Consider the following 15,844-nt stretch of genomic DNA (forward strand, 5'->3'; position numbering starts at 1 on the left):
TGTTAAAAAGAAAATACTGAAATAATAACTTATTTTCCAAGAGCATGATTTGCCCAGTTAAATTGAAAATAAATATATTAATAAATGAACTAGATTTGTTTCAATAGCAAAAATCCAAATGCTTTAGCTGACCTATTTGGTACTAATTATCACTTTTACTGAGAAAATCATCAACTACATTTTGGACATTTTCCTAATGCCTAAATTAATTCTAACTGGTTGTTTTCATAATGGATGTGATTTAGGAGCACTGCATCTCTCTTGTGATTAAAGCATTTAGAAAATGGGGTTTTTTTTAAGCTACTGATCAAAAGCAGAGTAAAAAATAGGTTTTTCTCTGTTCAGTTTTCTCTGCATGAATGATAATGATAAGGATGAGGAAGAGTTCCATAAACTTTGACAGAATAGAAATGTTTCCTTTGGGGCATATTTCTATTTTAACTACTTCTGACCACAAGTTCTAGACTCTTGCTTTAGGAAGTGATGTCAAAACCAGATAGACATTTTTTAAGAGGCATATTTATAGTTTAGGTGTTTAAAAAAATGTAGATTATGCTTAGCAGTATTATTGCTTTTACCTCCTTGGGTCTTTTAAAAGTGGAGACTTATGAAATAAATTGTTCTTTTTTCATTTAACCTTAATATGGAAAAAATAGCGCAATATTCTAAGTATAGAAAAATAGTCTCTTAAAAATATTAGGTGTTTTTTCTTTCCTCAGAGTAGAACTAATGCTAACTCCTGGACCCTTGATGAGATTGCCACAGTACATGGATGGAAAGAAGATTTTTACGACAGCAGATTACAATCCATCCCTACAAATTTAGCAGCTGCCATGTATAATACTATATGTTATCTACTGCTATACCAAGATTGAGTCAAATATGCAAATGTTCTTTAGAATTCATCTACTGACCAAAATCTGAAACGATCTGAACATTTATGCCATGTGGTCCATATTTTGCAGGAGTTTGTGGAAAACAGTAGGAAGGCAATGAAGGAAGCTGGTAAGGGAGGCGTCGCTGATGCCAGAGAGCTAAAGCCGATGGTAGGTGGAGATGAGGAGGCGGCCGCCCTCCGAGAATTTCACTTTCACTTCTTCTCTATCTCTGTCTTCACTGACTGCACTTCTTCAGGAGAAGCTTTTGTTATCTGTATCACGCAGGATGTGCTGCTTTTTCTGTTTGTGTGCTTACCCATCACTTGGATGGCAGAGTTCTTGTCACAGCTGAGACCACCTTCTGTAAAAGTAAGCTGAAAGGAACAGCATCTTCTCCAGTTTCTTGGGGCTGGGGGGACAGTTTTGTCCCTAAGATGCAACTGCTGTTTCTCTATTTTTTTTTTTTTAACTGTCAATGTTAAGTTTTCATCCATCTGAACATTTGGGTGTTCATTTGAACTGACGGTTTGATTTTTATCATTTTGAAAAGTGGTAGTACCAATTCCTTTCAACTTGCTAAAAGTTCATATTCCTCCTTTTTATAAATAATGTTCTGTTTACATTGTGGTCTTTTGCCCTTTGCTGATTTTTTTCTTCTGTTGCCTGGATTGTACCTTCTTTGTTTCTTAAGCTATTTTTCTTCCTTTTTTTCTTTCTTTCTTTCTTTTCTTTTTTGGTAGCAAACAAGGCTGTTTCCATCAACACCCACATTACCTCTAAGTAAGACTATCTGGTCTTCTCCCAGCTTACTTGTGAAAAGATTGAATTTCTCTGGCAATTTTATACATATTCCCACTCTAATTTGAAAAAAAAACAAATTAAAGTTAATCAGCATGCAAATCCTGAGTTGCTTTTGCTATAGACATCCTCATTGTGGCCTAACCACAGATGTCTCCAGCAGGTATGTTGTCCTGCTAATCAGGACAACAGCAAAGATGCTGCCCACCCTGTGGTGGAAGGGAGGTCTCAGGAAAGCTTCCTTCCCCCTGTTTCCGGGTTGTCCTCATTGCTCAGGAAATAAAGATTTCAAGCCTAAAACTTAAAAAGACATACATAAAATCTTAAAATTTTATCAATTTGCTTTTCCCTCCTCTTCTGTCTTTCCAGTGATTGAGACTTTGATTAAAGCATTCTCCAGTAATAAGCATTTAAAGAAAGGGAGAAATATTTAGAAGCTGAGATTTAACTAATTTGGCCACATCCTGGTATATATTTCCATATTATTCTTTAGTAAATGATAGATAAATTGTGGTCAACTGAAATGCAAATATCCCTTTTTTTTTTTACCCCTAATTTATAGGCAATAATCCTAAGAGAATGGCCCAAGTTATGTGGCATTCTGCCAGAAACCAAAAATTTTAGGAAGAGTTTTTTTCCTAAGAGTATTTTCAGTTTTTAACCAGTGTCTTTTAACCCAACAATGCATTTAAACCTTCTTTCAGTTTTTGTTTTCATTTTATGTTGTTCATCAATTCATTGCCTACCAAGGAATGGCAAAAACCTCCTCCACTGTGTCCCCAGATACATCTTTTCTGTGCATTATTCTTTTGATGCTTCAGACATTGCATTATTTTGGAACCTAAGAATGATGTTTTACGTGGTTTTAAAATTCCAGAAGAGAGAAATGTGAAATGTTGCTCACAGAGTAGCTTTGTTTGTTTGTTTGTTTGTTTGTTTTGGTTCCTGGGGTTTGAACCCAGAGGCACTTAACCACTGAGCCACATTCCTAGCACTTTTTTTAATACTTGATTTTAAGTTCGAGTCTCACTAAGTTGGTTTTTGAACTTTCAATTCTACTGCCTCAGCTTCCTGAGCTACTAGGATTATAGGTTTGCACCACCACACCTGACCAGAGTAGCTTTATTTTTTAAGCATTAGTACCATATCTTTGTTCTCTCTCACACTCAGTATGCATGATTAGGATTGACCCCTACCATCACTATCCCCTGTGTCATAAAGAATTATCAAAGAAACTGCCCCCAAAGTTTGGGGCTTATTAGACTGTAGATTTGCTTATTTGTATTTGCTCACATTATTCTCTTAGATGATAAGTTCTGTGGAAGAGTATCATGCCTATTTTGTAATATGTCTAGAAACACTTCTGCTGTCTGCCTTCTTCTTGAATATGGGGTATTTTAACTTAGGGTTTATTTTTAGCCTATAAGATAATGTTCAGGAAAGTGAGGTTTATATTTTTCCTTTTGACAGGGGATCATTGAACTAACTAGGAGAACTGCCAGTATTCTTGGAATTTTTCTTAAAAGAGCCTCACAAGTTCAGAAAGTTTAAAGATCTATCAGGTCTTCCTACAGTTCCTTAAAAATGATTTTAGAAAAATTTACCAAACGTGATGAAGACGTTTAGGAAAATCTCGCCGCCTGCTATTGTATAGGTTAGAACTTACAGGGGAAAAGGAGGAGGAGACCTGGGCTCTATAGGGACATAGGCCAGAAAAGGATGCTGTGCATATCTCCGAGATGATCCTAAAGGAAATGTGACCTTCAATATTCATAGGAATTTCAGCCCCAAGAATATAGGGGCAGGGAGAAGGAGTCTCGATCCATTTTGCTCTTTTACTGTCTGTAACCATGTGTATCTGTAACATCATTATGATCTCCTTTTAATGGTAATTGTCTAAGATTATACTCTGTATGACTTTGTTTTCTAGGCTTCGGGAGCAAGTTCTGCTTGAACCTAGCCGACGGTTATGGAACCCATTGACATTCCAAAACAATATATACACATAACTATGTATTTGTGTGTGTGGGTGTGTGTATATATGTATATGTATGTGTGTATATATATGTATATGTATATACACACACACACATAATCAGCCAAAATCAGAGAAAAGGAACAGGGATTTAATACCTTTTTTATGCTTATTTTTGTCAAACATGTACTCCTTTCATACGGGTGGCTTTTACAAGGCAACTTCCGTCATTTAATGTTTTCAATTGTAATTGTCTTAATGGAAATGTTAGATTCATATCTGATTAACATTTTTAATAACTTAGAGGAGATTTTAACTTTAGTCACTTAAATTAGATAAAATTATTGTACCAAATTCTTGTCTAAAGTTTATTCAGGGGTGATTTCCCTGACGTGTGTATAAAATAAAGATCTTATTTTACTGAGGCATGAGTCCTAGTGCCTAGGACTCATGTGCTTTCAGATAAATAAGCAATTTCTGTAATCAGTTTTCCCCAATCAAAGAAGCCATGTCATTTTACTTTTAGAAACATAACAGTTGGACCCATTATGGGAATTTTCATAATAGCTCATACATTTGTCAGCCAACATTAATAAGTAACCAACTCCTCAGGTATTTGTAGTTTACCCTAATGCTTCTATAAAAGAAAGTAGGAAAAAAGAAAAGGGTAGATAATCTTTCTTATGCAAACTCTTTTCTTACATTTTGTCTTTTTTTTTTTTTCCACATTTTAGTAACATCCTCCACACATTTGTGTGCCTGATTTGAAAGGAAGCTGGGGCACCCAGCAAGTTTAGCCTTTAATTTTCTATGTATTGATTTGTAGATTAACGAATGCTGGGAGGAATAAAAAAGGGATAGAAACCTGGAACATAAAGCATTGAAAATTCCAGTGCTTGGGCTTCTGCTTCAGAGGAAACAGTGGCTTAGGGTTAAACAGCCATTTTATTCAAATGCTTGCTATAAAATCTGAAAAAACACTGGCAGGTGCTCCTCTCCTTGGCAATCCATTGCGTATCCAGAGTTCTACAATGTTTAACTAAAGAATTGGTTAATATTTTGATCCTCAAGTGTGAATGTTCTTTATGTTTGGGAGTGGGCTTGGGGTTTTTTGGGTTTTTTTTAATTCCTGAAGCTTACCAGATATGAATGGCTAATATTCCATTGTTCTGCTTATTGTAATGGTGAATGCTTTAAGAAAAAAAAAGTGTAATTTGCTAAGAATAATTCATGGTCTGTTTATGCGATAACTCCTTTTTGTTACAATTTTTTTAAAAAAGGCTATTTTTGTTAATGTAAAGTAAATATTTCAGAGCAAATTTTTTAAACTTATTGCACTAAATACAGGCTCTGTACAAAAAAACAAAACAAAAAAAAAAAAGCCTCAGCATTTTATCATTCCATGGAAGGAGAATCTTTTGAAAGAAAGCATTGCCTCCTATCAGAATTAGACAGTGAAGTAGACTGGTATTATGGAAATGCATACAATTAATGTCACTAGGGCTTAATAAACAGCTGTTTGCTAATGTGCTTCCTTTCAAAGGGTTGGACCTTTAAATTGCTGCAAAAGGTAAATTGTATTTTTTTTTAAGTATCCGTGTTCTTTATCTAGCTAGGCTAAAATTTGCTAAATGCCTTGGTTTCTTTTCAAAGCTCATGTAATATTTCCGATTTTTCAGAATATTTGCAATAAGAATCTGGATTTTAAAAAAGCAACTTATACACACAATTAAGAGTTCATGTCTTAGCAAGATCTGGGAAACCAACATTATGAGCGTAGCTATTTTGAAAAAGTAATTCTCCAGAAGTTAACATTTAACATCTAGTGTCGCCAAACAGTGTCACTGTACTCTTTTATATCATTTGAAATGGAATAAATATAATTATGTAACTAACAACTGTCCAAATAGGTGAGAGAGCAAATCATGTAAGAAAATTCAGAATACCGTCTGTTCCATAGCCACACAGATTTTGGACATTCAGAAATATTGGGAAATAAATTTAGAGATGGCAAAAGTCTGGAAGATGGGTATCAAAATGGAAGACATTTCGGGAGCTAGCTATTTTCAGAGGTCTTCCTCCAAAGTGACCTGACAGAAGTCTTGAACTTGGAAACTAGGTTCTACTCACTTGGACATCCCTGCATCATGGACTTTTGCTGCCCCCTGTTTCATGTGCTCGCAATCTCAGCTATTTGGAAGCCACCAGGAATGCTTTCTAATTATCATTTGCAACTAGAACTGTAATCAGAAAGAAATTTTGTATTTTTGTATAACTTGATTGTGTGCCATTTTATATAACAGGTCCTGTTTTACAAATAAATTTTGTTATTACTAACATTGTGTTTAGAAATTATGATCTATGTGTAACCATGTCCTTTGAGTTCCAAATTAATTTCTAGGCTGTTTTCCCTAAGTAAATTTGTGTGCCATATAAATATATGCAAATGTGCATATATATTACACAGGCACACATAGAGAGATATTTGATATATCTCTCACTCTCACATGTGCTTCACTCCTTGATTAATTTGATAAAGCCTCCTAGAGGCTTTTCAGCAATATTCAAATGTTTTGCAGTTATGTTCAGATATTTCTGCTGCCTCCTTCATTCATTGCAAATCATTCTTCAGCTAGCTGTGGGCTGCCTTATTGCTATTTGCTCACTGCCTCCATCTTCTGCCCAAGTGAGAAGAATAGATGAAGATCAAAAATTATCTGTGAAATGTGGATACCTGAAAAATTTTATAAACCATTGATTCTGTGTTGTGGTTCATGTCCTTTTCTGTGATGGTTCTACAAAACTGTCTATAGGAGTCCTATCTCTAGAGTTCTAGTTAGGGTCCTGTATTGTAAATGGTAGTACTGTCCAGAGTATCACTATGGTTTCTGTCATCAGATAGTTAATACTCTGGCATATAGTTTAGACCTTCTAGATTCCTTCCTCAAAAATAAACTATGCTGTAATATAATAGGGAAGGTAAAAGTTTCAAATTCAGTGTAAGAAAGAGACCCATCTTCAATTGGAGGCTTTACCAGTGCAATAATTAAAAAAAAAATAGTAATTTAGCAAGGACACTGAGATTGTATAATCTTTGCATGAATGAGCAGAGTTCAAAGTAGATTGTTTATCTAAACCAATTAGTGCAATTGTTAATGTTTAAGATTAAAGTTTTTATCCTGTCATACAGGATAATTAAGTCCTGTGTCACTGGAACTTAAGTAGCTTATCTGTGTGTTGGTCCTAAACTTTTTCCATAATGGTTAAGGAGGAGGGACTTATTGAGTCTATTTAAAAATTATGCTGGAAATATGTTTCTTCTTTACAGAAATGATCTCTTACTCTTTTCTTCTCCCCCCATCCCTCCAGTGAAGGGCTTTAAGCCCCTGATTATAAGTTCTTCCAACACCATTGACCTTGGTATTTGCCAAGGGCTCTCTTGCCTTTCCAAGGCAATTTCAGAATTTAACCCAGTAGTAAGTGATGAGGAGCTAACCCCTTTATCCTGTTCCTGAGCTCCTTTAACACAGAATAATGCCTCTCTTTCCCTCTTACTAAAACAACCACAGGAATTGCGTGCACCAAATATTTGCAAGGCCATATAGTACCCCTGAGCCTTCAAACATTTCCACCATGCAGACTCACTCACTACTTACTAAAGGCTACTTCAAGAGGTTTTCTAACATACAAAGTAGTATTGTGGGATTAGTTCCAAAACCAGAGCTGTCAGTTACAGTGACTTGAACAATTCATTTTATGTTGCTTTTGTTCAGAAACCTTTTCATTTGAATTGGAGTTTCCAATAGCCTTAATACAGCCTCTAAGAAGTTTCCTTCAAAAAATGTTCGCTTCTCAATAAGTAAGTTTGCTATCGCTTTCTATGGCTACTTTGAAAAGAAAAAAAAATCTTCAGAGTCTGGAAGCTTATCAGTGCACCTGACATGGTTAATATTTGTATTCTTTTTATATATTTCATCTGACAGATAGAGATGCTTACTGAGAGTTAAGATGTGGTCTGTGAATATATATTGGAGAATTGTGGGTTCATAAGTAAATGCATAAAGCAGAGATTTGTGTATGCTATATTCATAGCACAGAATCCTTTTGTTTTAAATGTATATTCATATAGCTCTGTGTACTAAGAAATGCATTTTAGCCCTTTGGAAAAGTAGGCATTGTTCATAAACAGTGACTGTTTTGAGAATTAACTCATCTTTGTTGAGTGGCACGCCTAAACTTTGAAAAAGCAGAAACCTTGGGTGTATCAAGAGGAAGTTTAAAGCTAGAAATCTTTAAAAACAAAACAGAAACTAATCATATTTTATATACTAATAAATTCAAAAGAGCACACTTTTCCCATTCAGATTTCACAAATTTTAGCCAAATTATTATATTCCACATTTTAATTCAAGAAGACAATTTTAACCCAAGATTTAAATCTTTGAAAATATCTTTCTTATAAAAAAACTTCAATGTGAAGTTTTTAACATTGTGAATTTCTGTATAAAGCCATTCTTTTCTATAAAAATACTATAGAGCCCTTTCTTCCTCCCCCTCTTGATTTTTATATGTATAAAAATAGACAAATGATGATTCAGTTTCAATTTTATGTGAATAATTGCCACTTTTGTAAATTACATGGACAGAATTTAAGTTTGGTATTTTCTAAGAGAATTCACTAGAAAATTTGCTTAAAAGATATGAAATTGTTAGGAACCCAACTATTAGGCTATTCTTCAGTTTTGATGCTTTCCAACCTAAATTACTTTCTCCAGACCAGAGAACTCAGAATAATGAAGCTTTTAGTCATGTTCTAATCAAGATCCAGTCGAACACATAAATATTAATTTATAAATGTTCAGAATTTTTTCACTTATATTTGCTAAGACCTGAATTCAATATTTAATATTCAAAAGCAGGTACATTTGAGGGACCATTTGTCCCTTCCAACTTATGAAAGCTGTGGACTGTCTTTCTCTTAAATGCACATAGCACATCGGTTTTAAATATTTTAAATGCTCATGAAGCGGCTAGGTGTCCACTAAAGATCCTTTTAAGATGATACTTTTCATCTCTGGTCTGGAATCTTTTTATAACCTAAGATTTTGTATAATTTAATACCAGATTTGGATAGAGAAACTACCCTGATCTGAATGAATAACAAGATGGTCAACACTGAATTTTCACAAATAGTAAGATGTCTTGCCTTAGACGTGTGAGGGTCTGTGTGTTCTGGGGGTCTTTTTGCAAGATACCAAATTTTCAATGAACAACAATAGAAAAAAAAAAATCCAAGAAGTAATTAATAGAAAATCTTTGTAATTATCCATCTACTTAAACACTTGCTTATTTTTATTGTAGCTCATATATGACATTATGCGATGTAGTGTCATCAGTATATCACTGTCTTAAAATATATCTTTAAGTATCACCCAGAATAGTTGAAGATGATGAAAAATTAGCAAACTCGCATGTATAGAGTACATACTTGCCAAAAATTATGAATGGAAAATTGGAGTAGATGCTGGGAGTAGAAATTTAAAATGTGTTTCCCCAACTTCTCCCACCCCATCTTAAATCAAGGAGGTGTTTACTGTTTTTTGAGTGTCTTCTCCTCTTTAGAGCAGCCTTGAACCACTGTGCCAGTGGGGCTGGGCCTCCACTCCCCATGTCCACTCATCATCCTTCTCCAGGGAAGCTTGTGGAACTCTCCACATCCACAACTTACCACTAGGTGAGTGTGCTGCGGCTACAAGGCAGCTCTTCAGGAAGGGCCCTTGAATGAAGAAGGCAGGAAGCCTTAAGGGAGTTTGAAGTTCTGTTGAGATCTGATTCCAGTGGATCATGGTTTACATATTAGACATCAGACCACTCCTTACATTCTTAGGCTGAAGAAAGCAGAGGAAATTTCCTAACTGGCTGGTTAAAGAAAAAGGAGAAAATTCAGCTTCCTGTCCCCTACACCTCTAAAAAAGATGTAATGAACCTTCAACAACAGCAAATGGAGAGATACTACTGGTACAAGTTTCTGTATGAGACAGAAAAGGGCCAATGTCCAGCCTAAATTTGATAGGTCCTTTTGTCATAGACAGGTATGACTTTTAAAGAGAGTATTCTGACCTTTTGTATGAGCCTTATCCCCATCCTGCTAGCTGGAGATGTAGTTTGATTCAGTTGTTGCTCAAGAACTGTGTATTAAATCACTCCATGTGAGTTAAGATCAATATTGAAAAGACTTGGAATAAATGGGCAGATAGAAGGCATGCCACTAAAAAAAAATGTAAGAGATTTCTTTATTTATTATGTTGATAATCAGGTCAGGACTTTTACATAAATTGTGTTAGAATGTGACAATAATAGAATAGCTTTGGAGACTAGTGGTTTGAGACGGGGACTATTATGTAAATTTCCCCTACCTTGGTACCTGTATGTACTATGCTCAGAACTTCTTTTTGACCCCTCTTGATTTTACTAGTTTTGATTTTTGGAGGTAAATCATGTAGGGAATGTTCCCTTTTTTTCTACTGGGTTGTCCTAGTAGTACTAGATTCTGTTGTGTTGATGTTTCCTAATTTCTTTCTTCCCTTATGAGAGTCCTAGGAGTTCCATAACGAAAAGGAGTTTCAATTTTTACTGTCAGAATATTCATGACTACTTAATACTCTTCAAATAGATCTTGTACCTAATGAAGTAAATTCAAGTAGATTATTAGCTGATCTCATTACAGGAGGAAAAAAACCTTCCTACTAACAAAGGTGAAAGCAAGTAGAAAAGTGTCCAGAGTATCTAACAGGATGGCAGAGGCTCTGGAAAAACAACCAAAGACAAAAGCCTTTCTTCTAAAGACCAAAGGCCCAGCTTCCACATGCTGGTTTGGCATAGCCTTTCCAAACTTAAGTTTAGGACAGAACTCTTAGGATAAGGCAACCAAATTTTAAAGACCAGTCAATATAATGGGGACCTGCTACTGCTCTCTCAGGCACATCCAGTGTCAAACCTGGCCCGTTATATGGGGTAATATAAACAGAAAATGGCACATCAGCTCTCCTGATGTGTAATCCAGCATGAGAAGTACATTGTGGTGCCACATATTCCTGATGCCCTTTTGTTCATTTGCCCCCCATCTGCATCCTATTTCAGAATGTCATAAATCTTCATGTCATGTCCTGTCTTTGTCCATTACAAACTGGAGGACTGCAGCTGCGCCTTCCATAAAGTCCACAGTGTGGGATCATTTACCTTAGGATTATGTGGGTTTTTTTTTTCCTTGTTACAGTGTCACTACACTGTATGCATGTGGGGAAACAACCATGTAGGTGCTTGAACACGCCCCCCACACAGTCATAGCCCTGGTGTTTGTGACTGTCGTCATCGACACAGTGCAACTCTACAGATGGAGCATTATGCTCTCAGAGGACTTAAAAATATGTATATTAAGCAATTAACTTTCTGGAGTTATCAAATCTTGCTGGGAAATTAACTTCTAAGAGCTCTGAATTGGATGGCGTTCCATCTGGCTTCAGAGTACGATGAGCTTATATGAAATGGAGCTTTGAAATGTTTTTCTTGTGCAGAAATATGAACTAGAAAAAATGCTGATTTAATGCTAAGTTTTCTCTGTGTACTGACTCAGTTGCCAGAATTATAATGAAAACTGTATTTTAGTCTAACAAATGTATAGAATTTTTTATGTAATAAATAAAATTTTATAGGAAAGAATGTCACTGTCTACTGTGTTGTAACACCTCCCCATGCCCATAGTGGTGACTGATAGGAAGTGATCATGGTTTCAAATTAGGTCCGTGTGCTGCAAGGATATCCAAGAATTTCCCAGCTATTCTTTTCTAGCATCTTCCAGGATCCATGGGCTATGGAATATAGATGTACTAAAACCAATTTGTGAAGTGCAAAGTTCATTCACTTCACAGCCAGGGTTCATAGCTGAGGTCTTGAGAGGCCATGAGAATGCTAAGGTTGCAAGTGAATTCAGTTATCAGGCAGAGTAAAAGATGTCCCCCATGGAAAACATTGTGCCTGGTGCAGTGCCCTAAACATGAACTGAAGCCTTGATTTATACTGAGTGGGTATATACACTGTGGGGTGCTGTCATTCAGGCATAGCTGTTTCCCTTTATAGTCTAAAAAAAAATGATTGTTTAAAAGTAGTTTTTAAGTGATATTACAGACTAAGGAAGGGATGTTCTTCCTAAGTAGAAGACCTGTTGAAATACCAATAAACCTCTTCTAATTTGTTTCGTAGTTTGGATTTTCCCTGAGAGGCTAATCTACAGAATGCCCTTCATTAGCTAATGTTATAATGATAGCCCTGGTGTTGATGCCATCCTGCCAAAGGAGCTGTTAGAGAACACTTGTGAGGAGTCCTCAGACATGGGAGGTGTTTGAAATACTGAATAGTACTAACCAATCTGGAGCGTTTTTCCTTTTGGGGACAGTTCTGATTCTGTTTGCATAATTTCTCTTATATAATCTTCAAGAGTCTGAAAATTCTCACATTTTCCTAAAAGCTATCCAGAAGTCTTTCTCTGTATGGCTATGAAAAGTACACTCTGTAGTTAACCTCAGGCTTCCCAAAATAAAGACAAATCCAGAGGGTTCAGGAGATACAATGCAGGCACCTGCAGACAGGAAGGGACACATTTGGAGAAATGCATCATTAGACAATGACATTATTATGCAAGCGTCACAGAGTATATTTACAAAACTACAATGGCTTCAGCATCACTAGCTGATACAGTCTCATTGGACCACTTTTGTGTATATGGTCCATTATAGATAGATAGATTGATTGATTGATTCAGTTGTAGGTGGACACAATTCCTTTTATTTTTATGTGATGCTGAGGATGGAACCCAGTGCCACACGTGTGCCAGGCAAGTGCTCTACCACTGAGCTACAGCCCCAGCCCCTATATGGTTCTTTATTGATTGAAATTTCATGAGGTGCTTGACTGTACTTGTGCACCCCAGCTCAATATAGAAGTAGTGATTAAAATTCGAGCTACTTCTAATAGCTGTACAGCTCAAAGCTTTTATAGATGTTGAACAGTTCAGAAAGAAGCCAGTGTCCTATGAGGCTCTTTGGCTTCTATCTTAGATCAGGTTCTGTAAAACTAACTCATGGGATTGTACCATTTCACAGGGGTTTCTTGTTTGTTTTAGTTTTGGCAAATGGTAGTGAAACTTAAGAAATGCTTTGTGATTTTAATTTGGTATTACGCCTCATTTGTTATCCAAATTCTGGAAAAAAATAACTTAGGAGTTTCACCGAAAGTTAAATTTAGGATTCAAAAAAAAGTAGACCTAGCTATCAGACCATTTCAAAAAATTCAGTAGAAACCTAATGCTCTCTAGGTGTTTTCAAGCTCCCTGGCCAGGTCCTTCAGACTAGGGAGGCCACCTTAAGGAGGAATTGCCTTTAATGTCAGAAGGACGCTTTCAGTCAAGTTCACATTGCGTCCTCTAACCTCTAATTCCCAGCTCTTTGTCAGTCCCGGAAAAGAGGAAATCAAGAAAGATGCATAGCTTAAAATGGTAAATAAGAGAAAGCATAAATAGAATTTCAATTGGAGGGACTGGGCAGACATTAGCAGTAACATAGGAATAGTCAATGACTTGGAATCACATTCACAATATAGTCAATAAAGGGGGGATAAAGCAATATTTATAGTATATTCTCATGTAAAATAAATGGTAGATGCTGTATTTATCAATTCTAAAGACCCTGTGTTGAATGGGTTAATTGGAAATTTTGGTTAAGGAAAAGAATTATTTTAAGACATTCACCTAAGATTAAATTTAGGATTCCAGAAAAAGTAGACCTCACTGTTAGACCATTTCATAGGCTTTTCAAAAAGTTCAATAGAAATCTTAAAGCTCTCTAGGTATTTATAAGTTCCCTGAATTTTCTAAATCTACAAGATATAATGTTCATTGACCAATCTTTGACATAGTTATATCAGTTCCCATTTTTATACTTTTGACTCCTCTGAAGTTGCATTAATAATATCAATAATGTAACCACCCCAAAATGTAATAAGGTGAAATCAATTTTTAAGAAATGGATCAAGAATTTAGAGGTACTTATGAAGCCCATTGATTGTAGACTCCAGGATTTTTATATTTCTTCCCAGTGTTTATGTTTCTAATCCAAGAATAGTATTTTTAGCATTTTACCTTTATTGAATCTTTCAAAAGCATTCAATTTTTCAAAGCATTAGTTTTCACAGAAACTACTCTTTTCCTATTCATTGTTTTTATCAGTATACATAATATTTGAACAAACCATTAGAGTAACCACCACACCTGGCATAACATGCTGGAATAAACACAGCTAACTCTTGCCAAGCACAACCCACTGATGCTGAGAACAGAGTACACAAGGCTTCAAATACAGGCTCCTCTCCAGGAACATTCAGCATGCTATAGACATCAACCAGTACATTCTACAGAAGGTGGAAGAATGTCAGTTAATCTGGCACAATAAAGTTAGCTAAGGAAATCACTTTGTTTACATCAAAATGATAATTATGATTAATCTATATTATGAGATTATGGGTGACTTGAATTCGTTTTTTTTTTTCTTATCTATGTTTAAAAATTTCTCTATTGTATTTGAATATGAAAAAATAAGTGATATTTAAAAACAAATAGCCAGGTAAAGTGATAATAACTAAACTAGCATGATAATAGAGCAGTGGCAGAACCCTATTATTGAATATTCAAATGAATAAAGAAGGGAAGAATTTTTAATAAATAGTATTTAGGACAATTGGCTTTCAGCTTGAAAACAAATCTAAGTCAAACCAAAATGGATTAAGGATTTCTTTTTAATTAGACAAGGGAAAGAAAGGGGATGATTTGATAAGTTTAGAAGGATTACAAAAAATAATAGAAATAATAGACTGTGGGAGTTGATGAGACCCACATATCACATTTTGTGGAAGATGTGGTGAGCAAGCCCCTTTCAGATGCTTTTCCTAAGCATGTCCACCTCAGTAGCCACTTCATTCAATAAGCATTTCCTGAGGCTTCTCTGGTCAGGCAGAACTGAGCTCAGCAGTAAATACTCCCTGATCTTAAGTAACTCACAGCCTAATGAGGGAGACAGACAGCAGCAAGAGTTATGATGAGAAGTTGAAGGTGCTTTGGGAACACAAGGGAAGGTGTTCAGGTCATCAGAAGAAGAGATCTGAGGCTGAGTCTACAAAGAGCAAGCATTAGCCCAATGATGAAAAGACAGTGGGGTGCCTCTGCACAGAGAGAACAGAACAGCATGGAAATCAGCAGCAGGAGGAAATGCAGGCAGAGCAAAGAATATGTGGATGTGCAGCTAGAAGTAACAGGAGAGAGGATACAGGAGTCTTGCAGGTGTGTATACAGACCTGAACTGTGAGCTGTGGGAAGCCTCTGACTGGTCCTAAGCAGAGTCATCTAGTGGTATGGAGGCTGGAATGGAGGTAGAAACAGAAGAGGGAGAGTTGGGAAAGGAAGAGGTCGGAAAGGAAGATGGAGAAGAGGAGAGGTCCAATGGGAAACCCAGCAGACCTGGTAACCAGATTTAGGGGGAAATTGAGAAATAAATCATGGAGGCCCACACTCAAACAGAGCACATCTCTTTGTTGAAAGAAGGGGGCTTGTGCCAGATGGTCAGCTGCATCCAGGATCTGATTCTCTAATTCACTGAATATTGGAAAGGTTTACATTTTCTTTTCAATACCATCTTTTGCAAAATTTCTGTAATAATACAAAGGAGCCAGTGAGACAAGAGTGGAAGTCCTCAAAACATTTCTCTGCACCAGCAAAAAAAAAAAAAAAAATTCATTCCCTGATGAATGAAATCTACCTAATTTCTGGTTTTCAGTTGAAAATTCCTAACCTAACAGTGGCTTATGTAGCTGCAGACAAACTTGGTCTCAGTGGCTCCAGCTCTTCTCTTCTGCGTTGTTACCTTAACCATCTGTTTGCTTCTATGCTAATAAGAAATAACATTCAATGTTTCAATATGTGTGTATATATACAGATGTAGATATATTTAAACATGTAAACTTTTTTCCAAAAGACAGATATACCAAAAAAAATCTATTAAAATAAAAATATGAGGCCAGGGTTGTGGCTCAGTGGTAAAGCACTTGCCTAGCATGCATGAGGCCCTGGATTTGATCCCCAACACCACAT

The 15,844-nt window shown here is 36.0% G+C and overlaps 1 protein-coding gene across 4 annotated transcripts in view; it reads left to right on the top strand.

Moving 5' to 3' along the window:
• Slc44a1 (solute carrier family 44 member 1) overlaps positions 1-15,844 on the top strand; it is a 184,141-nt gene that overhangs the window by 130,557 nt on the left and 37,740 nt on the right. For 2 of the 4 annotated variants that reach the window (XM_078047905.1, XM_040286122.2), the window contains exon 15: positions 966-3,692. In XM_078047905.1, coding sequence (XP_077904031.1) covers positions 966-1,256 — 291 coding nt within the window. In that variant the 3' untranslated portion in view covers positions 1,257-3,692. Of the gene's footprint in view, positions 1-965; positions 5,989-15,844 lie in introns of those variants that run through there. The other 2 variants (XM_013360504.4, XM_040286123.2) reach the window with 2 other exon arrangements.

Source organism: Ictidomys tridecemlineatus, chromosome 4, assembly GCF_052094955.1.
Source record: "Ictidomys tridecemlineatus isolate mIctTri1 chromosome 4, mIctTri1.hap1, whole genome shotgun sequence".
In the NCBI taxonomy this organism is placed as follows: Eukaryota; Metazoa; Chordata; class Mammalia; order Rodentia; family Sciuridae; genus Ictidomys; species Ictidomys tridecemlineatus.